At 29.6% G+C, this 27,039-nt stretch overlaps 1 protein-coding gene and 1 long non-coding RNA gene across 2 annotated transcripts in view; one reads left to right on the top strand and one right to left on the bottom strand.

Moving 5' to 3' along the window:
- LOC148303495 (uncharacterized) overlaps positions 1-27,039 on the top strand; it is a 106,056-nt gene that overhangs the window by 39,128 nt on the left and 39,889 nt on the right. The gene's annotated exons all lie outside the window — the stretch shown is intronic.
- LOC148303496 (lysophospholipid acyltransferase 5-like) lies at positions 4,827-7,697 on the bottom strand. Its single transcript, XM_088269854.1, has 2 exons — positions 6,795-7,697; positions 4,827-5,544 (listed from the first exon to the last, which is right to left on the bottom strand). Exons 1-2 carry the CDS (start codon positions 7,591-7,593, stop codon positions 4,964-4,966), a joined length of 1,380 nt encoding a protein of 459 aa, XP_088125980.1. The 5' UTR covers positions 7,594-7,697; the 3' UTR covers positions 4,827-4,963.

Here is a 27,039-nt window from a genome sequence, read left to right as displayed (position 1 = left end):
CTCAAACCACGTTTTTCCTCAATATACACAATTTTTAAATCGTGTCACTGATATACCTATTTACCCAAAATATTAAATTACAGTCGTGATGTATTTATACACGATAATGTAAGTTATTGAATCACCATGTTTCTGGAATCACCGATACTCTTGATACCGGTTGATGATATCACTACTAAAAATGAAATTCCCAGAAAAGAATCCCACCGCAGACACCAAAAAAATAGCATCAAAAAATACAATGCCTTCCTTAAAGCTTCACAATATTTCAATATATACATACACACACTTTTATATACGAATTTACACAAGAAACGAGTTTCTTTAAAAGGTTTGACTTTGGGACTTTAATTGTTGTTTTTACTGGTCAGACGGCCCTGATTTAAAATAAAGTTTTATATCAATAATTTTATAGTAATAATATATATTAAAAATTTGAACAAAAAATTAACACATTATTTTTATCACATTAATCATTGTACTATGTGCAGGCACTGACGGGGGCTTGAGTTTTTTTTTTAAATGAGTCAATATATTAATTGATTCATGCAAACCTTGAAAGATTTATGTTTCATTAAGATTTTTTCCCTGATGGTAAAATTGAGATTTTTATTGTGCAGTGTTGAGATCAAAAATTATATATAGATTAATAAAATATAATACTTTGTCAAAACTCCCTATTGGAAGTAAAATAAGTCAACAATCCATTTTCTCCTTTTATTTGAATTAACGTGACGTTGCGTTGACTGGTTAGTTTCCCTCAATCTCTTGTTTTCCAAGGGGACAGTGACCAGAAAATTTCTCATGCATTATGGATATTGCGAGTACGAGGGTCGTTCACTTATTCTGCATTGTATATACAAAACTGTATTTTTTTGTCTAAGTCTAACCGTATTTTTTTTTGTCTAAGTCTAACCGCGTTTCTGTATTTTCATTATTTTTGCAACGTATATTTTATTCTTCTTTGTCATGTATGTAGATATGGGTTAAATTTTTGATGAATAAAATGTTAGTTCAAAAGGAAATGTAAACAAATTATTATTTCATTAAAATATATTGGTAAAAAAATTGATAGTTGTTAAATACTTTATTGATCATTATCATAAGATCTATGTACCTACCCAATTGGGTAAAACCTTTAAAAAAATCAAAATTCGAATTAATTATGAAATACACCTTATGTCGTCGTACAGAACAGGCAATACAAAATTTAAATCAAATCTATACGGATAATTCAAAATGTTTAAATATCACATGTGTAATACTTTAAATGAAAATTAAAAACAGTTTTTTTTTTCGTTCGAAAAAAACATTAATTAAATACAAACAAAAAAATCCTGAAAGAACTTTTTTTTCTTTATCATAAATTTTTTGCATTTTACAACATAATTTAAATACAAATACAAAAAAATGTATAATGTAAAAAAAATATATATTCCACAAAGGCATGGCCTGTGTGTGGGTATACAATATATTTTAGGTCATAGTCAAGGGCTCTGGCAAAAATACAATAGATATTATAAGAAGTAAAATTAGGATCAAAGTGTTAATATAAAATACAAATACTTGACTAACAGAAAACGAAAAAAAAACTACAGCAAAAAACAACAACAAAAAAAACAAAAATCAAAGAAAACAACAAAAAAATAAAAAGCTAACGATTTGTATTATTCTTATTAAAATAAGGAATGCAATTACTACTAATATGAGTGAAGAAATACAAATGGCAAAATATTGCCTAATGAAGTCGAATTACTAATAAGCAATCACAAAAATGGCCACATTTTTCCAAAAATACAGTAATTTATAATATTCAACTTACTGTTTCCCCTTTCCGCAATATTTACTATCATTTTGCACTGAAAATGCTTCCTTTTGTAATGTTTTCGAAATATGTTATGAATAAAATTTTCTTTTTTATATTCTCAAAAAGTGTCCAAATGTTCAGGTCACGAGATCGGATTTTCTCATCTCCTCCGTGTATCGTTGTGCACTTATATTTTTAAACCCCCTGGGAAATTATTCGAGAAGGGATGGTCACTGTCCCATATTCATAATTTGAAATATCCCGACTGTTTTTTTGTTGTTCTAGGTACCTCGATAATATTTTCTTCACAGATAATTTGATATTGTTTTATGGAATTTTTAAGTACTTAAAGTACATATCTGAAACGCAGGGTTGATCACTTTTCCTTCGTATAGTTAACGTTTCTGAAAATGTTGTTTTTATGCAATGTAATGCCTTATGTACCATTGGTTTCAGATAAAAGAGAGAGATAGAGAGATACGTATGTATATATTTCAATAAAAAAAATATTCCTTTTATTTGAATGGTCGACAAGAATCATTTACCTTAAAACACTAATAAGAAAAAAAGCATAATTTATATAACTATTTTGTAATGTAAAACAAATATTCTTGGATAATGTAAAACAAGGTTTCTTGTTCTTCTTCTCTATGTGCTATGTCAGGTGCCCCCTGACGTCGACTTTCACTTGAAAGCAATATTCCTTGTCTTGGGTAATTATTCACAGCGTTCCACGGTTATAAAATTAATACTACAATAGTGATATTTGGAATCTGTTAGGATAAGAACCAAAGATCTTATTTGTGGTAATAACAACTCATACAAAAACTAAAAAACCCTTAACTACGTGATCGTGGAACAAAGACCATATATATATTTATATATATATATATATATATATATATATATATATATATATATATATATATATATTTATATATATTTATATATATATATATATATATATATATATATATATATATATATATATATATATATATATATATATATATATATATATATATATATATATATATATATATATATATAAACTTATATACAACTCAATATTCTTCTTAAAAATTCCCCTTGATTTGTAATTTATTACTTCTGTTTATTTAATGCTGTTTATTATTCCGAATTTCTCTTTCGATGTTTCATTTTATTCATTAAGTAAATATTTAAATTGAGCAAAATTGAGTTTTTTTAATTAATCAATATATTTTACTTCATCATGAAAACTTTGATTAATTTTGACCATTGATTAAAAAGGATTCGGGGGAGAAAATAACTTTTTAATTCTCCAAGACAAATACCTTTCTCTCAGCCAGTGAGAGAATTGTAAACAATAAAGCGTTTCTTTGATAAACCTTTTCAGCCTCCTATCTCAAGTTTTGTTGACTTCGCATAAAGTAACTTTTTTCAATTACATCAGAGTGGTTCAGAAGTAATGTGCTATTTTTAGCTGCCCCAAATCATTTTTCTTACAGGATGTATAATTTTTTTTTTTCTTTAAAAATTTATAATTTTTTTACATTTTTAAATACAATACTTGCATTTCTGTATAATATTTAATATTTGATTTGTTCGTGCTTTCTTTGCTCTGCATTTCTCTGCACATTGACGCTCTTATAAACGAATGCATAAAAAAAATATTACAAAAATTGTCATGTGTTTCGACCTGTAAGATAAGGGATTTATGACCGCAATGGCAGGGCCATCTATGAAACGTAATAGTAACTCACGTAATAGAAAAAAATGCTTACAATACACAGTGTGCTTCCTCACACTACTGTCGCTTTTTCAATGTCTTAATGTTTATATAACAAAAACATTGAAACATTGATTAGATCAACAACATTTTTTTATATTTTAAATATAAATTATGGAGTTCTACAAATAAATAAACGCCAAATTAATGAAAATGGAATTTACTTGAATTATCAAATATCGAATTTCAACTTCCTTTTATGACACTCGGCTTAAACACTTTATTTTAATAATAAAATTATACGTGTTAGCGAACTACCTTTAAAATCTTATCCGACCTTTGTGACCTAAAAAAAATTGAAGGACGAAAAGAGCGTCACCAAAGTCAAGAAAAGGAGAAGTATTAGTTTATTTTCGGCTATCTACTTGATCATCAAATAGAAGCCTTGATTAGATTAGGTTCATAGTCACAAGAAAGCTTTTTATCACGTCTTAGAAGAGCACTTAATTAATTTGTATGGGTTGGGGGATGGGGGGAATATTAGATGAGGAGACACCTTCCATTTTTCCGCTCTTCACCTAACTGTTGATCAGATAAAACTGCTCTAAAGGGGCTTTGCCTTTTTACTTTCTTTTTAAAATTTCGTGCTATCTGGTCTGAGTGAATAAACATTTATATGCTAAGAGAGGTGCTTTAAATAAAAGTTCTGGTTTAATCACAGTTTATTCTTGCCTAAGAACAAACTTAAAATTTTAATTTATTTAATGAATTAATAATGCCGAATCGATAAATGAAATTAATGATGAAAGCCCTAGTTTTAAATATTATTAGTTTATATGTTCAAAAATCAAATATAATTATAGATCATTGATTAAAAACACAATAAAACAAACAACATGATCATAATACCAAATATTTTTTTAAAAATTAAATTACGTACCTCAATGGAGATGAAGCGTATACGAAGGGAATATGAAAGTCTAGGCATTTTGTAAATGATTTACTACACTAGCATTTTATACAAATATACTCCGTCTCTATAGAGATAACTATGTATATATCTTCTGATATATCCTTGGGGGTTAAAATTCAGTGTTTGGTACTGTAAAAAAACATTTAAATAAAATTGTAAATAGTTTTATAAATTGTTAAAATAACGAAATAAAACAATTTTGGGTTGCTTTTAAGAATATAATTACCTATAAATTTATCACATATTCGATTTTATTTCATACTTTTAAAAAATAATTATAATATCATCATTTTAATATTTCTTTTATAAATCTTTTAATATATTATAATTTAATATATCTTTACTCTTCTTTGAAGTTTTTTTAAACGTTTTCAATTATAACAGTTTTATGAACTTTAAACTTATACTCGTATATTGTATGTAATCTACATACACACACAAACACATATTTAATGAAAAAAAAATACCCTTTCTACGTTTCTTTCGCCCTTTTAGACTTGAAAATATTTGTTAAAATAGGTTTATATGCAAATGTCCACGGAACAAATACAATAAACCCTGAAAAGTATAGAGATTTGTAAACAACCCACCATTTACTGAAACTCAAAAGAGCAAATGGAATTATGGCATACCCAATGAAAATAGAAACATAAATCCTGCGAATAATGGATGAAATTATGGTAAAAGATTTATACTGCGAAATTCGTTTGAAAGATTCATTGTTGTATAAGATTTTCTCCAAGTCCTTTTCCATGATGATCATACAAAGTTGCATGAAGAAGGCCATGTAATATCCAGAATGCAGGCCATGCCAGGCAGCTAGGAAGACCAGTGTAATAACTTGGCTGAGCACACGATTGCCTAGGAATGCCATTCTCTTGTAGACGTATTGCGCTACCCAGGCATTAGTATTGACATTGAAGCAGTCCACGTACTGGCCCATCCTATTTATTCCTTCATAAATTCCGATATTAATATTCCGACATCCATCCCACTGCGCGGAGTTACTCTTCGATGGTCCATTGTAGGCAAGTCCGAATGTGATACAGGCACCTGAAAAGTAGTTTTGAAAAAAAATATCATGCACAATGTAAAGTTTACAATAATGTTTCCTCATTGGGTTTCTCGTGCCGGGGGCGTATTGTACATTAAATAAATTATTTCAATTCAGCTCCGGCCAAAACTCTGTTTTTATTTTGTCCATAAACCAACGTTTTATTTCATTAATTGATTTGGCAGTCACTTTGTGGTAAAATCTATCCATTTTTAATTAATGTTTTACTTAGTAAATACTTCTATAAATAGAGGTATTTACTTAGTAAAACAGTAATTAAAAATGTTTTACTAACTAATTTCTTTACTCTTCAAGTTAAGAATTATACGCAGGATAAGAATGTCTAACCATATCATGGAATGCATGGTCGAACCTTCATTTTATTTTTTATTAATATATTGTAAGGAATTATTAATATAAGGTTACTTTGAAATCCATATTCTCTCGTAAGCTACTAAAAATAAAACGCTATCATTTGTTTTGTATTTACGACAAATAAACAATAAATGTTATCATAACGGCTTTATTTAATTAGTTTGTTTACATTTTAGTTCTAATTATTTTATTGCATATGTATTGATTCAATTATATTTTAAACATTAAAAAAATCTAAATAGGTATACCTTGTGCATGAGTTAACAATATAATACAATAAATATCAAAGTTATAATTTTAATCGAATAAAAGGTGGAAAACTAGAAGTAGGATAAAAAATTACAAATAAAAAACATGTAAAATAAAAATTAAACCTTAGTAAGAATACTAGCAGTAAAAAAATATTGATTTACATTAATTAGAATTCCTTAAATAAATTCATTTATACGCCGGATTGCTCATCGGGCAAATGTCACTGCAATCGTGAGTAATATTTATGTTTACTTTTATTTTAAAACCAAGAAATTTTAAAAATGATTAATCAATCAAATTCGAACAAAGCTTATCTAGGTTTGTCACTACCCCACGATACTTTAATTGGTTAACTCTGTGCAAAGTGTATTTGTATAGTAAAATTTTATTGTTAAGTTGGCCTTAATCAGAATAATAACAGGGGTCAAATAAATTAAATATTTGTGGTGATATTTATTTGATTTTATTTGAAATATCTGATAATGTGATTTAATGTTTTATTGTAATTTGTAATGACTAGTAAATCACAGTTATTATCAGTATGCGTAGTTTGTGATCAAAGTTCCATATAGATAATAAATATGCTTGTCATATGTTTTATATCCATCAGACATATACAAACCTTCCGTCAATAGCCAGCAAGATATGTATTTCATGAAGAATATTTTCAGCCAAATCGCCATTATAAAGTGTTTCCATATTATAGAAGAATCAAGAAACGCTCGCGTTAGAAAATACGAGTCATCTAAATATGCGTTTCCAATCTGATATGCGAGCAAGTAACATAATCCAATCAGTCCGCGCTGCCAACCGGCTGTGAAATTGGAAGGTTGCAGGTTGTTCTGGAATTTATCGCCGACAAAATCTTTCAACCTCATCAGCGGGAATTGTGGACCCACTAAATAACTGGCGGGAAAGAACACGTAAGAAAATATCTCGAGAAGCTGGGGTCTAGAACGAAGAGCAGTTTTCTTGTTGCCGCTGGACAAAGACTCAAAATCCTTGGAACCATCCCATAAGTCTTGGGAAAATCCGATTAGTCTCAAAGTGAGCACACAGTGAGGCATTGTCCACGTGATATCGTACGAGTCGAATTCGGTCACCCAGTAGCCCGTTAGAAGGTAACCCATGTGGAATACGGTGTTCAAGATCGCATTTACTTTCGTAGGACCCAACACCCACGAAGATCCATAACTAAACAACACTGCGTAGACACTATGACGCACATCGTATCCAAAATTAAACAATCCTATTGCTATACCACTCGCCGCGAGAAAACTATGTTTTAAATTAGAGTTTTTATTATACACTACTGATATGTAAAACCATGATAAAGGATATGTCAATAAAATTGAAATTAGCAGTCTTAAAGCGGGATCAGACGCCCCCGTGAGATCTGATAAATATTGCATAGGTTCCATTTTACGGTGTATTTGTTTACAACAAAAACTAAACCAAAATATATTGTCCGACACCGCCGTTTATAGTGTCAGTGACCGCTATCACCGACGCACTGAAAGGAAGACACTTGGATGTGTTTACCAAGTGAGCAAATGACGGCGCATATTTGAACGATTGTATTATTACATTAATTCGACAGTTTAATAAAAAAAGATAAAGTGGCTCAATCATTTAAAGATTATCTAATGACTTTCTACCATAGACTATTTTCATGCTCTATTTAAAATCAAACTGCTAGCAATTCGTTTTTTTACACCGCTTAATGGATATTTAAAATAACTTCATACAAAGTTAAATAAATCAAATAATTCATACAATTATTTATTTGAATGACTTTCTCGTCCCACGTTACCTTCATATAAAACAATATAATAAGTTAACATCATTTTTTTAATAGTGTATATGTGCTTCATACTACTACCGCAAAGTATTATGTGATTGAAAATCGGAAGACTTCCACTGTGTAAACGTTTGAAAAATCACAATCATACAGATAAAAATATATATTAGACGTATCACTACAAGCAATATTTTGTAGACGTTTTTAGTAGTATGTAGATAAGTGTTTGATATCAGAATTTTACGCCTAGCATTTGAAACGTAAGCAATAGTATTATGCTGATTAGCAGCTAATCAAGATTTTAATATCTCCGCTCAGCTAATAATCTCAGTCACGCTTCCAAATATTCATAATAACGAGGATGCGAAAAAGCAAATCGCTTTGAATATTTCTTTGCGTATTTTCGCTGTAGATTCAAATATTCAGCGAATATTTTCTTCACAGGGTAATCCCAGAGGAAGATAGTGTCCATTCGGCAAATTGACAAAGATGTTCAGACCAGAAATAACCTCAAATTTAATTTGTAATACACGAAGCTCTCGACGCGAGACGAAACGTCAGCAGGGCTGGAATTGGAATTAATGTGGCATGCTTATTTTCCCTTCTTTTTAAGGCTATAACGAAAACAGTTTTCATTACAGCCTTACACCGTTCTTTATCTACACATTTATTTTTGCTCTAAGCAAACGATTTAACTCCAAATTATTACTTTACCACTTACTTCCATTTTGAAAAAAAAAATTAAATGGTTTTATTTATTTTGATAATTTAAAAATTATAATTAAAATATAATTTTGTTTTAAAATCACTATCAATATTTTATTATAGCTTAATTATAATGTCTACAGGTTTCGAAAATAACCGTTTCTTTTTGTTTGAAAAAGTAGACATTATAATTAAGAAACCAATAGACATTATAATTAAGTTATAATCAAATATTGATAGTGATTTTAAAACAAAGTTATATTTTAATTATAAAATAGAGAATCTCAAAATTGTTGCATCAAATATAAATTACATTTAAAAATTGTCCATCTTCGCAGAAGAGTAGTTTAAGCGATTTAGATCCAGCATGTGTTGGGGCAAAAATAAATATAAGTGGATTTTTATGTAAATATTAACTAACAAATTTCTCTTGTCTGACGGCTAAATCAGAAAACTAATCAGGTTTTCAGAAAATTGATGCAAATCAACAATCAGAAAAAATCTGTTATTGTTAAAATTTGTGAATTTATTACCATTTTTTCAATATAACCAAAACATTCAGGTAAATGCATGTGTCATTTGTAATAAAATTTCGAATTGACAGTAGATATCAATATTATAATTTTCTTAATTTATTAGCCGCTGTATTTTTGTAAGAACAAAAGGCGTATTTTCAGAATATAAATAAGGAATCATAATAATTGTTTTCTACTTTAAAGGTACTTTTATAAATATGAATCGGGAATATTTTATTGAAACTAAATGCTTATAGCATTTGAACACTGTCTCAATTTAACATCTATGTAGAATACGGTACTAAAAAAATGAACACATAATTGCATTTTTTTAAAAATAAAATACAATTCAAGTCACGGGAGTAGTTGGGTAGAAAACTGATTATTTGATAAGCTTATCATAAATTAATGTCTTGTACATAGCTTTGTTTTTTATTAATATTTCGGAGATGCATCCAGATACCACTGAGGTACAGATATGTGTAAATGTAGTTTATAAAACACCTTACATCTGCATTCTCACATCTATTGTAATACTTCAACTTCTTCCGTGGATAATGTCGTAGAAACTACAATATTTACCTGTTTTTTTTTCTTAATAAAAAAAATTGCCATCGCAAAAAATAGCACGTACGCTAAGCTCATACATTCACTAGTTGCATATTACTTCTTCTTTTTCTACTTTCTTTCCGTGTTTAACTTTTTTACCCGAGACCTCTTTCCCCCGTGTTACCATACACGGAACGTGTTTGCATCGGCTCAAATGACCGTATTGAATTTTGTTGCTTTGCAAAATGGATTTCAAATACAGAGCACGTCGTTTTTGTTTTTAGCCCATTTGGCAAGCGATGATTGGTCGTGTATTGGTATCAGGCATTCAGGTCGGGTTTTCTTGTTCCAGCTTGCGCAAAGGAAAATTTGTATTTCTTAACATGGTTGTCGCTCACTAATATTATTCATAGCGGTACGAGATATATTTTTATTTCATTTTTTGTAGTACAAAGCGGAGTTACGTGGCTTTGAAGGGTATTGTGTAAACACACTGTCAGTAATTGTGCATGATCATATATCGCCATAGTAGTTTTTGCTGCAACGATCCCAACATTTTTTTTAATTCAATCAAAATAAAAACATTAAAAGATTGTTTGAGCATGTGGTGCAAAAGGATGACGAAAAAAATTCTGAGAGTTATTTTTTTATCCCAACCGTAGTATTCTGGTGAGCACATTTGACTACCATACTAAGTTCCAGGTTCAAAAAGATACTACAATGATATATTGCAGTGGCCTATATACCATTGTAAGTGGATAAGTCTTATAAATAAATTTTATTTCATACACTAATTTAACTGTATTAATTATGATAAATTTAATTATTCGATGGTTTGATATTACTAAAAAAGATTATTTTATTTTTCTTTCCTTTTTCTCAATAATTCCTGACATATATTCTTAACCACATCAAAAATGATCTTGAAAACACGTGGCTATAGTTGAACAGGCATTAAGTACTTGTTGAAGGTTTTTATGCAAATTTTCACCTCGATTTCAGTAAAATTGACACAGATTCTGTGGTTCTCATATAAATGCATTTTTTGTTATTTTGAACATGTATATTTTTGTCAAAATACGTTTATAGTCGTAAAATCAGACATCTTATGATATAAAAAAAATAATACATAAAAAAATGAAGTTATAGGATAGAACATATTATAATATGAATTTACCCACTTAACTCTTAAGATTATGCAAATTACCTGTATTAATTTTTTTTTTATCGAAACCTACATTTTTTCGAACGTAGAATAATAATTAGTCAAAAAATACAATTAACATTGAATCATACCTCCTAAAAAAAAGAAAAGCAAAGCAATATAATTTATGATTTAACTAAAATAAGTTTACATAAGGTTACAACCTAGTTCAAGAAAAATAAATGTGGAAGTCTGGGAATTTATAAAGCTTGCGTCCTGTCATTGGTTTAAATGATGACTTTATATGCTGTGTAACATTCATTTAAAGGTCTTAAGACTTTTAAATGCCTACAATTGTCCTGATATGTTCTTCAACATTTGTGTTGAGATATCAATAAGAAAAATCATTTTTAATTTATGTTTTACTTAGTAAATACCACTGTTTCTTAAAATCTACTGTGACACGTGTTTCGATGCATTCCGCATCATTTTCAAACACCGTAAACGGTGTTTGAAAATGATGCGGAATGCATCGAAACACGTGTCACAGTAGATTTTAAGAAATAGTGGTATTTACTAAGTAAAACATTAATTAAAATGGATAGATTTTACCACAAAGTGACTGCCGAATATATTAATGAAATTAGAAAAATCAGGTTTTAAATAAATTCTTAGTAACGCAAATTCAGAATATGTGAACAGATTTTTTTTGTACAATATTGTGAAAAAAGAGTCTTACTAGATACATACTCGTAAAGCCAGCTTTATGCTTTCTTAAATGCTCAACGTACTATATTACAAAAGTATACTTTGTATTCTCGTAACTGTGTTTTTTGAAGATCCGATCGACGCAAATTTTTGGCGAATATTATTTTATGTAAACGTATAAAATTAATGTTTATCTACTCGCGTTTGCGATAACTAATTAATAATAATGAAACCGTTATAATTAAAAGGTTAGCGGAACTTCGTTTTCATTTTCCAACCGTTATAACGACCGAAGTAATTATTAAATTATTATAACAGCCATGATTTTACAGTCCTTGCTTTCTCAATACACTGTTGAACTTTCACAGAATATTTTATATCATTTTAATTATTCCGTGTTTAATAATCTCTTCACCTTGAAAAAACACTCTTTATCAATACCATTATACCGTTTTATGCCCTTAACGATCTCTAGTAGGTACTATAATACTTATAATAAACTGATTGATTACTTTAAAAAATATTACTACCGTGGGCGTTGTTGTATGCCTATAGACTTTCGTTTTACATTCTGCAAATAATAATGATGGGAAAAATAGAAGAACGCCGAGGAGCTGGAAGAAAGCGAACTTCGTAGATTTGCAACATTCACGACTGGACCAGGATGAGAGGAGTGGAAGAGTTGTTCCGAACGGCGTAGGATCGCAAAACCTTTGCCATAGTGACCGCCAACGTTGGAGCGACCTAATAAGACACACGAAGAATAAGACATTCGTTGATAACTAGCCAAATTAATCACTGGTACACTTTGAGTTGATTTCCTCTTAAAACTCCTAGCTTTCACTACATCTTAACATCTAGTCATACATACCCTTCCTGTTACGTAGACTTTTGACACGACCAGATTTCCGGTTTTTATTGATTTGCTTGGGCCGAGTCTTTCTTGAATCTCATTCTGTTTTCCATTTCTTCATCTAACCTTTGTTTACACCCGATGATGCATAGAGTACTAAATTATAAAAAAAAACAGTGATTCTTAATCATTTAATCAATATGGGGCAGATTATCTTCCCTGCGATTCTAGTACTAGTTTGAGTTAATATTACAGTGAAATTTATCTACATTTATTTTGACCCCCTTGGGAATTGAACCTAGGACCCCGAGTGATGTAGTTAAACGTGATTACCACTACACTTTGGAGGACGATACAACTCTTTCCCGTTTTCACTTACCAAATTAATATACTTCATCATTTTCTCGTCATCCATTCACTCCACATGATCTATCTTATGTCTTTTTTATATTGTTCTCAAATATAATACATCAATTTAACCATATAATTTAATCATTTTTCTATGGCGTTCACTCAGCTTTAATTTTTTTTCCAATTCCACGTTTTGCTTCACCATTTCACTTGTTATGTATACAGATATGATAATTTAGCCACCATTGAACTACTTTTTTTTTCAATGACCTTATTCAAAGCACTATTTATTATTAAATTAATTGTTATCTCATACAATTATACAATTATTCATCCCTTCAAAAATATATTTTCTAGATCTACTTTCTTTGCTAGTAAATCATGCAAAGCGTTACTTCTTTTTCAAAGCACTTCAATAATTAATAAAAACTGTTGCTATTTTTTTTTCTTCAAACTATTTTTGCTACATTTCTATTCCCATAAACTACTTACATCTTTTGTAGTGATCTTCTTTTCTTTCGTTATCAGTACAAAACAACATAATATTAACTCTGCATCGATCTATTAGATTACTCCAATATTAATGCTAAGATTGTTCGAGACAATATATCGAAAAATTTATTTAACGATCATGTTTAATTTAAAATAAATACTTATTTATAAAACGACGACGATGAAGAGTTGCCACATTATTAAAATAAATAAGATAAAACATGTGTAAATAACATTCCAATTACGCCTTAAAACGAAAAAATCTCCTGAAGTGTTTGTATTCTTGAAAATTTCGTGTATTTTTAAATCTGGTAACTTTATGTAAAAGCGATATCTGCCGAATGTAAATATTTGTGCAAAGAAAAGCTCTCAAGAGGGAAAGTAATCAGAAGATCTGTCATGTTTTATAAAACGGTTAGCAACGTAAATTAGTCTGTTTTGACATATATTAAATTGTTACGGTTGGATTACCCCTAACTCAAATACAATTAATAAAGTTCAGGTGCTCTTAATAAAATAATAAATAAACCGATTACCGGTGAGACAACATCTTTATTTATTAAATATTTCTGAAGAAATAACTTGGCAAGGGGACTCGCGTGAATTCCGAGTGGTTTGTGAATTTGGTAATATTTTTTCTCAACGTTGATGTAAAGTAAACAAGCCTTTATGATTCATATGGTATATACATTTGTTAAAATATTAACAACAAAAAAAGAATATGAACATAACAATTAAGACTAAAAGAAATAACAGTATATAAAAAATAAATCAAATAAAAAATATGTTAATATATAGATACATACCACAAACATACATACATATGCACATTCATAAAATACATATACATATTCACTTATGTATAACTTACAAAAGTTTCTATGAGTGCAAGTAAGTAACGCGAAGCTCCCTAGCCTAGCTGTTATTCTATATTTCCTTTCACAGAATGTAGTATTTTTTTATTTACCCTGAGCTCCTTCAATTTTTTCATAAATCTGAAACGCAGATTTCTTGTTTTAATTTAATAAGTAAACTGACATCGTGTCTATCAGAATCAGTGTTCTATGCACTTCGTCCCTTCCACTTTCTTGTACCTCTTCATATATACACGCCGATTATTCCGACTAACCTGACCACTTTCAAGTTTTTAAAATACTTGATCAAGCCAAGTTTTCCATCACATAAATTATTGTAAAATTAAAGACCCTTTTCTCGAGCAAATTATTTGATTGGAATATGGAAAAAATGAACTATTATATTATTGATATATTTTTTGCGTATATTTTTCGTGAAGGTTTCCAGAATATTCAATTCAATGCCCTAACACAATCTAGGAATAAAAATCTAGCACCAATGTAAACTGAATAAATTAATCATTTAAGGTAAACATCAATCGTTTTTGAAACCCTCCATGGCGATGTCCTTGCCTTTCGTAAATTTTCCCTGTAAAATTTTATACTTAAAGTTGCCGCGGGCAAAGTAATAAAATTGGGTTATAACAGGGTTTATTCACTACCGTTGATGATTGTACGCATTTGTAGCTTTAAAACAGAAATTCGAGCTTAATTTAATTATTTCTATTACACTCCTCTCAAGGACATTGGCTCCCAAAATGTGTCTTTCATCTTTGGGGCGACCATTAAGGGCGTTTTTAGTAAATTAATGGAGGCAAGATTTGAACGTGATATTTTAAATGTGGCTAATTTCAAAAATGTCCATGTTGCTTATTACGTTTACAATTTTGTAAGCGAATGGAGATGTTATCTTTATAAAAGCACGTTTTCATCTTTTTTGATATAAAAATAATTATTTTGTTATTTCTCTGTCCAATTTTTTTACCAAAGTCAGTTTTTTTACAAGTTATAATGGTTGTGTGATTTATTTTTTTCTTATTAATAACTTTTTATTTTTCTCCCCTCTATCTGTGCCCAGAAGAGCGTTTAGTAGAGCGTCACATCGTTGCAGTGTTAACTTGATCGTTAATTAGGTACATGAAGGAAAAATAATCATTATTTTGCTTGAGTTACTAGTTTCTCCTGGAAATTAAACATGTGACTATAGTAGTTAGTTAAACGCCATAACTATAACTACAGATAGATAGAGCGATCTATTTTAATACTTTACTTAACTTATACAAGTCTGTAGAACTCAAAAATTTTATATTTAAATTCTAAGATTTATATTCTAGTCGCAAAGCCGATATACCATCTCGTTCCATGCAATGTCTTTCTACAAAATCTATCTTTTTTACTTTGTTCTTCAAATTAAAAAATATGTATCCGGATTTTTTTAAATGTTTCACACGACTCATAACAAAATATATTTATTTATTTTTTAAAGAATACAAATCAAAATACCGATTTGATAATATAATTAGGTTTTTATTTTAATTATAAAACATGACTTTATAACTTTGATTAGTTTTCTTACTACATTACTACTTAAGATAAAACCGAAATTTCAGACAACTATTTAATGAGTTTATAATTGGAGGAACATTTTTTTAACATTATATAGAGATTTCACAAACTTAATACCGTAAGAGGATAGAATATGATAAATTCATTAAGTGAACAATTTATTCTCTTATTTTAATCTTATCATTCTTAGATTTTATGAAAACGTTGCCAGAGACATAATTCTTTTGGCGTCCGCGTAAGTAGCTTACGACGTAAGATAAGCTTTTTGTGAAGCAGTATATTCAGCATAAATTCTATACGAATTTTTTCAGTTAAACTCTAAGCTACCGTAAAGTGGGTATACTTTGCACCATGGGTGATACTTTGCACCACCTTCTGTAAAGAAATTGTAGAGCTGGTCATCTCTGATACATGTCATTTTTCATTCTACTTTCTATTGTTTCTGATAGATGGCACTTCAATCTACTTTTTAGTTTACAGAAGTAACAGTCGGTCGCTATTGCTTCAATGCGTTTTTCCTGTCCGAACGTAAAGAAAGTTTTCTGTCTGAAAATTGTGTCCGAAAAAATCCAGTGGAATCAGTATACTGAAACTAGTTACAACAAGTGAGTGGTCTCTAAATCGTAGGTAGGTAGGCCCTGCTTTTCTCAAATGCTGTATTTTTTAGTTACGTTGTCAAGTTTATGTAAAAATAATATTTTTTTAAGAACTGACTTGTATTGACCACATTTGGGGTAACATTGCACCAAGTGCAAAGTATCCACAAAAGGCCATAGTTAATTAATTTGATGAAAAGTCTTAAAACGGCTAATACAACTTGACATGTTTGCTTAACATCTATAGGTTTTGTGTACTTACTTAATTCCTGATGGTATATTTTTTTCAAAAATGTCAAGAACACACAAACAGCGGCCTTATGCCAGACGATACTGCGATTTTACACCGAAAAGAGTGGAGCAGTGTTTGGAGGCCATTCGAAATGGTACAATCAGTCAATGAAAGGCTGAAGAAATTTTCAAAATCCCCAGAAGGACGATTAACTATAAACTCAAAGGTCAGCACACAAAACCTGTGGGAAAACCTCCGATATGTGACAAGGGCGAAGAGCAATCCTTCGTAAACTGCATAGTAGACATGAGTGAGTACGGTTTCCCAGTGAGTGTTTTTAACATTCGCTACATTCTAATAGCCTATTTGGATAGATTTGGCAGAAGAGTACGAATATTAAAGAACAACGTACCAGGCTCTGAATGGATAAGATCATTTTTGCAAAGACATAAAACCTTGACTGTTGCTAAAACTAGTCAGTTGCTTAATCGGTTGCCATTAAAAGCGTATGACGATGACGTGCGCCAGAGTTTTCAACAGTTTTTGGAAGAAAACAGATTCAACCCAAAGAATTCAGTCTTAAAACGCAGGAAAACGATACCGATAGAACCAGGTAAGAGCATTGCTCAAGATCCGAATGTCGAAATGAACGTTGACGAGACACAAATGCTACCTGAACCAACTACATCAATGATCCCACCTTCCGCATCGAAACTTCCAGCATATCTAGCATTAACTGATTATAGTTCACACGGAAGCTTTGAGGAAGAGGGAGAAGAACAAAAACGATGACTGAAACCAGTTATCGTATTTGTTCTTCCATTTCATTAGGACCAGTAAAAAAGAAGGTGGGAGAATATGTCGTATTTCATTATGAAGGAGAAAATTTTCCGGGACATATTTTGGAAATAAAGAAAGACAGAGCTGTTAAATCCATGCAGGAGAGTCTCAAATCGTGGAAGTGGCCGATGAAGGATGACTTTCTTCAATATTCTTGGAAGGATGTAGTGGGTTCCATAAAAGAACCGAAAATGCAATCCAAAAGAGGTTTCTTTACCGTCCCGGAACTTGACCATATTTAGACCTAATTTAATTTTAATTCCTATTACCTATGTAGTACGATATGTTTTAATATCCACCTTTTATTTTATATAATTTTAAACCTTCAGTATTGAAAAAAAATAACATTTTTGTTAGATTTTTCAATATTTAAAAAAAATAAATTCTATCAAGTGTCTTATTTTTCCATAATTATACAATATTATAATCTGCATTTAGTGAACTGTGAGCCAAAACCCTTCATAAGGTGCAACAAAACTTGTAGGATAGCCTTTACTTAGCATTAATTTGGATTCTAGTACGAAAAGTGTAGAGAAAATATCATGGTGCAAAGTTGTACTTTACCCCGGGATACTTTGCACCAAAATATAAATGTAAAAAAAAAATACAGGCAAAATAGATAAAAATTTAAAAACGTATTAGACATGTTACAGGTATATGTGTTATTACATTGCAATAGTTGAAACCTCAGAAAAAGTAAAAAACCTGATCTGAATAGACAATTTTTTAAAAAAATGCAGTATTTTGGTGCAATGTAGACCCACTTTACGGTACTTTCGAAATTGTTAAATTTATTTTAGAAGTGCCAAATAAATCAATATAACGATGATAAATTTTCTTATTCATTTCGATAACCCACACGAAAGCGATAAAGTAGACTTATTTTTAGCAAATATACCTGCTTTGCTTTTAGCTGAATCATGATATTATTATAACTTTCATCTATTTGATTAATTCAATAGAAACACACCAAAAAATATATATTTCTTTTAAAATTATTTTTTATTTTTGGTATTAAATTATTTTGTCCATTCATTTAAGGATCTGTGGATCTTGAGAAATAAAAATCTATCAGCGAAAGCTTCACTGGCAGTACACAATGGAGTCCTGGTTCCAACCCTTATGTATGGAAGCGAATTATGGAGTTGGCAAAAGAAGGATGTAAGCAGACTGAATGCAATCGAAATGCAAACCCTCAGACGAATGTGTGCAAAATGATGTTTGATAGATGTTCGAATGATGAAATAAGGAAATAATGCAAAACTAAGATAAGCATTTTCGATAAAATTAAGAAAGGTGTGTTGAGATGGTTTGGACATGTGGAACGTATGAGTGACGAAAGAACGGTTAAAGAAATTTATAAGGTGAATGTAATTGGAAAAAGAAGCAAAGGAAGACCGAGAAAAACTTGAAAGCGGCCGGGTCAGGAGTCGTAATAATTGTCGGGTATGTATGACGAGATACATGAATGTGGAAGAGGCGAAGAATGTTTGCAAAGACAGAGTGGAGTGGCGTTCGATTCTCTCTGCCTACCCCTGCGGTGAAGAGGCGTGATGGTTAGTTAGTTAGTTTTGGATCTTTTAACTTGTCGTATATTTCCGTTACAAAATTAAGATTTTTTTTCATAATTTAATTTTACTTTTTCATTTTGTTAGTTATGATTTTTTTTATCAATAAAAAAACCTTTATTGGAATATTCGACCTTCAAAATTCAGCCACTAAAAAAGCACCCCTCGCTTGTAAAGTATAACTTAAAATATTTTAGCGAGGGAATAAAACAAAATGGTAAAATGAGGTACTAACAAACTGTAATCAATTGAACTTTCTTACTTTCATAAAGATATTCGAAGCATCTAACTTAGTCTCTAGCTTGACCCTTCATACTATCTTAAAATGTCATTTAAATAAAAAACCGTAAGAATAGAAATTAGGTAAAAATATTCAACATTGAAACAATGCACAATGCATTAGCTGCACGTGAAATTAATGTGGAACCTATTTGTCTATAAGGAACTCGTACGAGTAAATATATGCAACACTTAATACCGTCACCGTTGAATTTATTCTCTTACCTACAATACATTCTCCATTTTCTTCCCATAAATTAGAAATGTGCTTCACCCGCTTCTTTTGTATCTCTTCAAATATATTCTACGCAAAGTCCAAGGCATTAGAACGTTAGCAGGACTGATCACTTTATAACCTTTCATCTTATTCACTATTAAGGCAACTTGTGCAGTAATCCATATATCCGACTTTTGATGAGTTTTACGTAGTTTTCTCCCAGCATTCAGCAAATGCCAAATGATTATAAAATATACTTAAAAGAGAGAACATATTATTTGATCATATCATTTTATTATAACGTATACAACATGTAATATATTATGTACAAATTGGGTATCACCGTTAATAAATGAAAAAAGTCCTGATAAGCTTACACTAGATTATCCTTCGTATTCCCAAAATATTTAAAAATATTATTTTTATATTATTTTTTGACATCTCATCAAAGATCACTTAAACCAGCCTATGACGGTCGTCAGCCCCGTAAATGTAAAGATTTCCATATTCTTCTTCATCTTTGATGAGATATCAAAAAAGAATGTAATGATTTTTTAAATGTAAAGCTGAACAATTCCCGAACAAATAAAATAAAATAAATAAAAGTACTCCGTGCACCCTTTGCGTGTAAATCATGTAGAGAGAAAGGGAAGTAGGTACATATAGTGAATGTACGTCCATTTTTGTATTGATTCTTTCAAAATATTATAACAAGATTTTAATAATTTATTTTGTTTATAATGTTTCCAATAAAAGTACCTCTCATCGCACATCCCATTTAGGGTTTTTGACCAATGGACCAGATTATTCAGCAAATTTAAACAAATAATTTAGTCTCGCGAAGCATCTGGTTCGTGCGACATGACAAAACATTTTGACAATTGGTTGACCATAGTAAACTATAGTTTTACTATTCATTTGATTTGCCCACGCCACAAATGAGTCGGGACTCATTACGTTTGTATTGTTTTAACAATTAACATCAACATCACAAGTAACACTCAACCCTTTTCACACTGTACTTTAAATTAAATCCTCACCTTTTTTTCATTGGCACCTATCATCACCCAGATAGTAGATAAGGGACCGCAACGGTCGACAGATTGTTAACTTGATCATAAATCATATAAAGGGAAGGTGATCAGTCCTACGCTCTAGATTCTTGGACCTTGCATCGGAATATTTTTGACAGGATAGAGATCACGAATTAGTTTTATTGTGATAAATAATAATTTTAAACATCCTAACGAAATTCTATACCATGACTTAACAATAATCAAAGATGAAGTTTCTGTTGGGTAGTGCGTTAGATTGCCTGGCCAAATTTGTCGCATTTTGTGCATCTTACTCGTGTCCGTTAGGGTCGCATAGCCATCGAACGTACTTTAAACATATTTTAAAATACCATTAAAGTAACGAAGTAGTTAATTTTTTAAAATTAATTAAATTTTTTATTTTTAAATAATCAATTAGGAACACCGGATTTCAGATTCATTTTTTATTTATTTAAAATGAATCCTAAGTTTCTTTCAAAATCATCTCTTGATTTCAAAATCGTAAAATTCAATTTAAAAATACCGTAAAATCTCATTTTTTTTGGCAGATAGGGTTAAAACAAGACCAGTGGCTATAAACGTGCAATATTACAGCTAAATTACAGTAACGATTGTAATGTAGCATATATTTATCGTCTTGGTTACTTATTAAAAAAATTAACATAATTATTTTTACATTTTTTTATTAAACAATTATTCTATTAACTTCAAACCCATAGTATCATTTTCTAAATCATGGAACAAACTTAAGGGTTTAGTAAAATAGGTGAAATATGAATAGTCGTTGACAGTGTTATACATAAACTGAACCATGGAGTTTTCGATAAAACTGAATATAATTAAAATGTAACAAACAGCATTTGAATTCCTGCTTTAGTAGGTTACACTATGTATTCCGGACTCAGAAATCTGTCGTTCAATCACGAACGGCCATTGCATATTTTAACAATTCGAAATTCGAATCACAGTGAATCGAAGTGCAGTTTTGAAGGGAGTTCATTAGCCCCCAGTGCATCGTTGACTGCCATGAAACAGGGTGACCAACTATTATATAACGAGCGATTTCGAATGTTCTGCATTATTACGCACGCGATGGCTAAAAGTATTCTGATCGTGCCGCAATGTGACAATCCCAAATGAATTGTGAATGCTGTCAATAGATTCCGCTTAAATCGAGAATCTCTTGATGGAAATATTGGACGATATTTAATTATCAAACTACGTTTCGATTAATACGACTACAATTTCGTAAAACGTACAATATACTTTTACAATATTTTTCATTTAAATTTATTTGAAAATGGATTTTTTCTTAATATGTATAGTTAAGATTGCTTATTACATAACTTCATATTTATTTTTTAAACCTAAAAATGTATTTTTTTCATAAGATACAAAAAAACCCTGGGTGGAAATTCAGTGATGCATTAAATTAAGAAAAATAATAATCGTCATTTAATTATTGGTAAAGGTAAAGTATTTTGTCGTATTTGTTTTCATTAATTTAATCATATTCATTATTATTTTTAAAATATTACATGAACCTGGAATAAAATTCGACTATGTTTAAAACTGATAACCTATCTTTAACGATCAATAAGCCATCCATCAAATCAATACAGTGATTGTATTTATGCATTAAAAATGAGATAATCAAATGTCATGTATTTTTGCAATGTCAACATAATTTTGATTGTACTTTTTTTGTATCCTCATAAAAGTGTAAACTGTTAAGGATGATTACATTAAAAGTAATTAAAATTAATAAATAAATAAATAACGATTCTTTTCGTTCACATTGTTGTGTTATATTTCCAAACTGGACTACATGAAAGCGTGTTTCTGTACAACAAGTAGTCATTTTTTTAGTTCAACCATTGCTAAATAAATTCTTGACAAAAAAACCTTTACAACGTATCCTAAAAAATCTTGTAGAGTACCCATGGTAAAATAATTACATTTTTCTGTGTTTATTAAAAATAAAACCTAAATATAAATACAATCGTAGGAAAGAAGGAAATATATATATATATATATATATATATATATATATATATATATATATATATATATATATATATATATATATATATATATATATATATATATATATGAAAATTCAGTAATTATTTTTACACAAAAGTTAACTTGGTATCAACAAATATTATATATATATATATATATATATATATATATATATATATATATATATATATATATATATATATATATATTATATATATATATATATATATATATATATAAATATATATATATATATATATATATATATATATATATATATATATATATATATATATATATATATATATATATATATATATATATATATAAATATATATATATATATATATATATAAAAATTCAGTAATTATTTTTACACAAAAGTTAACTTGGTATTGTTCTTTAAACTTGCAATGTCGCTCTATTCTAGAAAATTCGCTGTTAATAAAAAACTTGTTAAATGAAATAAAACTTAGAGAAGAGTGACTCATGTATATTGCTAAAACAGGTTCAATAGCCTCAGAGAGTTCCTTGCCTTTTATTCTCTCCGTTTCAGTGCCAGATGTGACAGCTTTCCTTAATAGTAAATAATAAATCTACTTTTATTTTGTGCGCTTAGACCAATTTATTTTCCAAATCAGTCCAAATAAATTACATCTGTCTAGTTTTGATAATTCATAGAGCGAATTTTAAGCAGCTTATGTGATAATCTTGCCAAATAAAAAAAAGTAATGTTTGGTTTCGGTAGTTGATTCATGAATATGAAGTGTTTTTGTAAATGGAAATTGATGAAGATCTCGAATGTGGGAAAAAATATTTATTTTTTGATATCGGTCACGCATGAATATACTGTCAATATTACCATAAAGTAAATTATAGATAGGTATCATGTATTGGTAGAGTTTACTGAATGGTAAAATAAAGTACAAATATTCTCTAAATGGTCTCACAGGGACCCCTGGGTCGGGAAAGTTCAAAGTTACAGGGATGGTAAATATGACAGTCCAATCTTTATATTTAAGGTTAAACTTAATAAAATTATGCACGTTTTATATAAAGCACGTATAACTATTTTATTATATTTATACCAGTTCTTCTCCTGATTAAGAAAAAAATATAATAGAGTGACTTAAAGCAATACACAGTCAAACCTAGATAAGAGACCTGGGTATAAGCAAAAACTCTTTGAAATAAAGCTGGCATAATGTCCCATCAATTTACTTTTCTATAAACAAAGCATGGATATTACACAGACCTCTTAAAAACCAAAAAATATCCTAGTCTCTTAGGCTCTTTTATATCCAAGTTTGAATGAGACTTACAAATATAAATGATTATAACAAAAAATGTATATTTATTACTTTGGAGTAATAAATGTAAAAACTACACATAAAATGCGATCTCTCAGAAGAATGTGCGACAAAACGATGTATGATAGATATACGAAGAGTGAAATAAGGAAGGAGTGCAAAGCTGAGATAAGCATTATCGATAAAATTAAGAAAGGTGTGTTGAGATGGTTTGGACATGTCGAACGAATGAGTGAGGAAAGAACGGTAAAACAAATTTATGAGGCGAATGTTAGCGGGAAAAAAAGCAGAGGAAGACCGAGAAAAACATGGCACGATCAGGTATGCCAAATTAGTTAGTTAGTTTTTTTACACAAAAAATGAAAAAAAAAATTTTCTTAAAATGATATGGACTAAACCCAAAAAAATACTAGTTTAATCGTTATGTGCATACCTTTATAAATATATCAAGAAATCTCTCATTTCCATTGAAATTTATTCAAATGGGTTAGCATTTTCACATTTTTCAGTTTTTTCTTAGTATTTTTTCTTACTTTTGTTAGATTAAATCCCTCTTGAGCTTATAAATTGCGTTAGATAATATTATATAAACTTAACGTATCCTCTTGTGACATTTATTTTACTTGTGAGATCCGATAATACATTAAAATAAAATTCCACGCACTGTAGTCTTTTAAAATATTCTCTTTAAGAAATACGTATGATTTATTATACTTTAGGGATACATTTCTAATGCGAGCTCGTTGGTGGAATAATTTTCTCGCCTCAATAGAAAAGAAATAACAGGAAATAAAAGTGCGTCTAGAAAGATTAATACATCGGAAGAGACCGTACAAGGAAAGCTCGTTAAACGCACACATACGTAGTACATATCATAAACATTTAAATAATACAATAATATCGTATGTAGTCTCAATACTGCAAGCAAAATAATTTCTTATGGACCGCATTGAAAAGCAGTTTTATCGTCTGTGTCAATGTGTGTTGGTATATTCTTAAAAGATTGCTGTATTTTTATCGCGACGTGTGTGAAAGATCTCACAGGATACTGTGAAGAACACTGGTCCAAGTCATAAATGGAGTTTAAATCGTCATTTATTTGAAATACATAATTTTAAATTCCCATTAATCATCAGTAAGCTGAAAAAAACTCTGGCTAATATTTTATATCATGCATGTATGAGATCCTTATAATATGAATGAAAACATATTAAATAATTCAAATGTATACATTATTTTGTATATATTATGTCCGCCTCCGTAGTGTAATGGTCAGCACTCTCGGCCACCGTTCTGAAGGTCCCGGGTTCGATTTCCGGGGGGGAACAAATAAATATAAGTGATTTTTTCTCTAATATTTATTCATTATTACCCTGGACTTTTACCTAAAGCGGAGGGCTGATCAACTTTCCTACATGTGTTAACGATCAATTTAACACTGTGTTTATATGATACAGTGTCCTATGGACCATTAGGGTGCTGGTAAGGATTTGAAAAAAAATACGTATGTATATTATATTATAGGTGTCTCAACTTGAGACGAAGCATCTTTCGTTTTTGTACTAAAGATGATGGAAGACTTAATATATTAGGACCTTTGACCTGGCATTTGGTTAGCTTATGTAGTCACTTACGTACGCTAGTGTTAACGTTCACCATTCTGCCCATTATTGAACATCCATATTATACAATATGAATTTTTGAAAGAGGTGTGTATTCACTGTTGTTGGATTCCTTTCGCATGGTTGTTTTAGTTTTGATATGAATGGAATTTCAACTGATGGTGGTACCATTAGCTAAAAATTTGCGGAGTTTATAGTTTTCTCTAATAAATCACGTATAATATATATTTATATATATCATTCGTAGGGTGAATCTAATGTAATAGAATAAATTAATAATAAATAATTCATTTAAATCTACCTTTACAAATGCCTAAAAAATAATCATTATATCACTATCAAAAATCTGACAGCCTTTCACTTAATTTATCGTTGTAACTATTTTATTTTTAAACCTTTATATAATTAGCCACAGAAGTAATCCCCTTTTTTGCACAGTAAGATTTACTTTTCACATTATATAATCAATTAGTAAATATGATTTCAACATAAAACCATTATTTGTCCAGACGAGCATTAAAAAAACAGCCAATCAATAAAATAATAATAATAGCAAATTGCCATTTAAAATATATATATATATATATATATATATATATATATATATATATATATATATATATATATATATATATATATATATATATATATATATATATATATTGGTAAATAAATCGAAGGCTAATGAGGGATTAAGAATCAATGGATTGGTTAAAATATTAAAAGTAAAATATTATTTTTTATTTAACAAGCTCAGTATTATTCTGAGCTTTTAATACGTAGATTGCCGCGGGCTGGCGGAGAAAGTGTAGAGCTGAATGAAATCGAGTTTACACAGCCTCATCTGGAGACAGGTCCGGTCCACCGAACCGCTTCCTTCACGTACACAGGTTAGGAACTTGTCACAATCACGTTCTCTTCTCTCCTAACCGATGCGACATACTGTGTGATTGCCCTAAAGGTATCTTATCTCTTAACCAAATGTTACTACACTCCGATTTGAAATGGGTCTATAGGAGCCGTTACTTTATTGATGGTCGGTATACTATGAGATGTTTTTAATGGTTTCTTACACCTCAACCAAATGCTACCTCTCTCTGATATTAGATTGTGGCGTCTTAAATTTTAGCCGAATGTTAGTTTATTACTATTTAACATATTGAGATATGGTTTGTGAGGCTTCTTATCACATAACCTTATTTTTCATTTTATTTTATTTGGGAATTTAACGTAACAGTAACGTCAAATCATTCATATATACGAGTATCACAGAATAAATTCTCGTACTGTTTCAATCACAAAAATATATTTTTATAAAAATGCTGAAAATGTCACATACATGCGATAATTTTTCTTTGAATTAAAAAATGAGGATATCAAGGTAAAAAAAAGGAAAACGAGGTGGCGTTTTTCGTAACGTTTAAAATAATCTTCATTTTTCTTAAATAATGCATATGTAAACATAAATCCTACATTAAAATATATTTTAAAAAGTCTGTGTTTACGTTGTCATAAGGCTATGTTGTCAACATTGTTAACACACTTGTAAGTCCAACAACTCTATAGTATTTTTGTTTAATGTTTT

The sequence above is a fragment of the Brachycentrus maculatus genome, unplaced genomic scaffold, assembly GCF_059751285.1.
Source record: "Brachycentrus maculatus isolate JH-2025_06_01 unplaced genomic scaffold, ASM5975128v1 h1tg000366l, whole genome shotgun sequence".
Lineage (NCBI taxonomy): Eukaryota > Metazoa > Arthropoda > Insecta > Trichoptera > Brachycentridae > Brachycentrus > Brachycentrus maculatus.
This window is presented reverse-complemented; position numbering and strand designations above follow the sequence as displayed.

Coding starts and splice junctions, on each gene's coding strand:
- LOC148303496 (XM_088269854.1), bottom strand. CDS start 7,593: ATGGAACCTATGCAATATTTATCAGATCTCACGGGGGCGTCTGATCCC. Junction 5,545..6,794: donor TTGCTGGCTATTGACGGAAG/GTTTGTATATGT, acceptor ACTACTTTTCAG/GTGCCTGTATCACATTCGGA.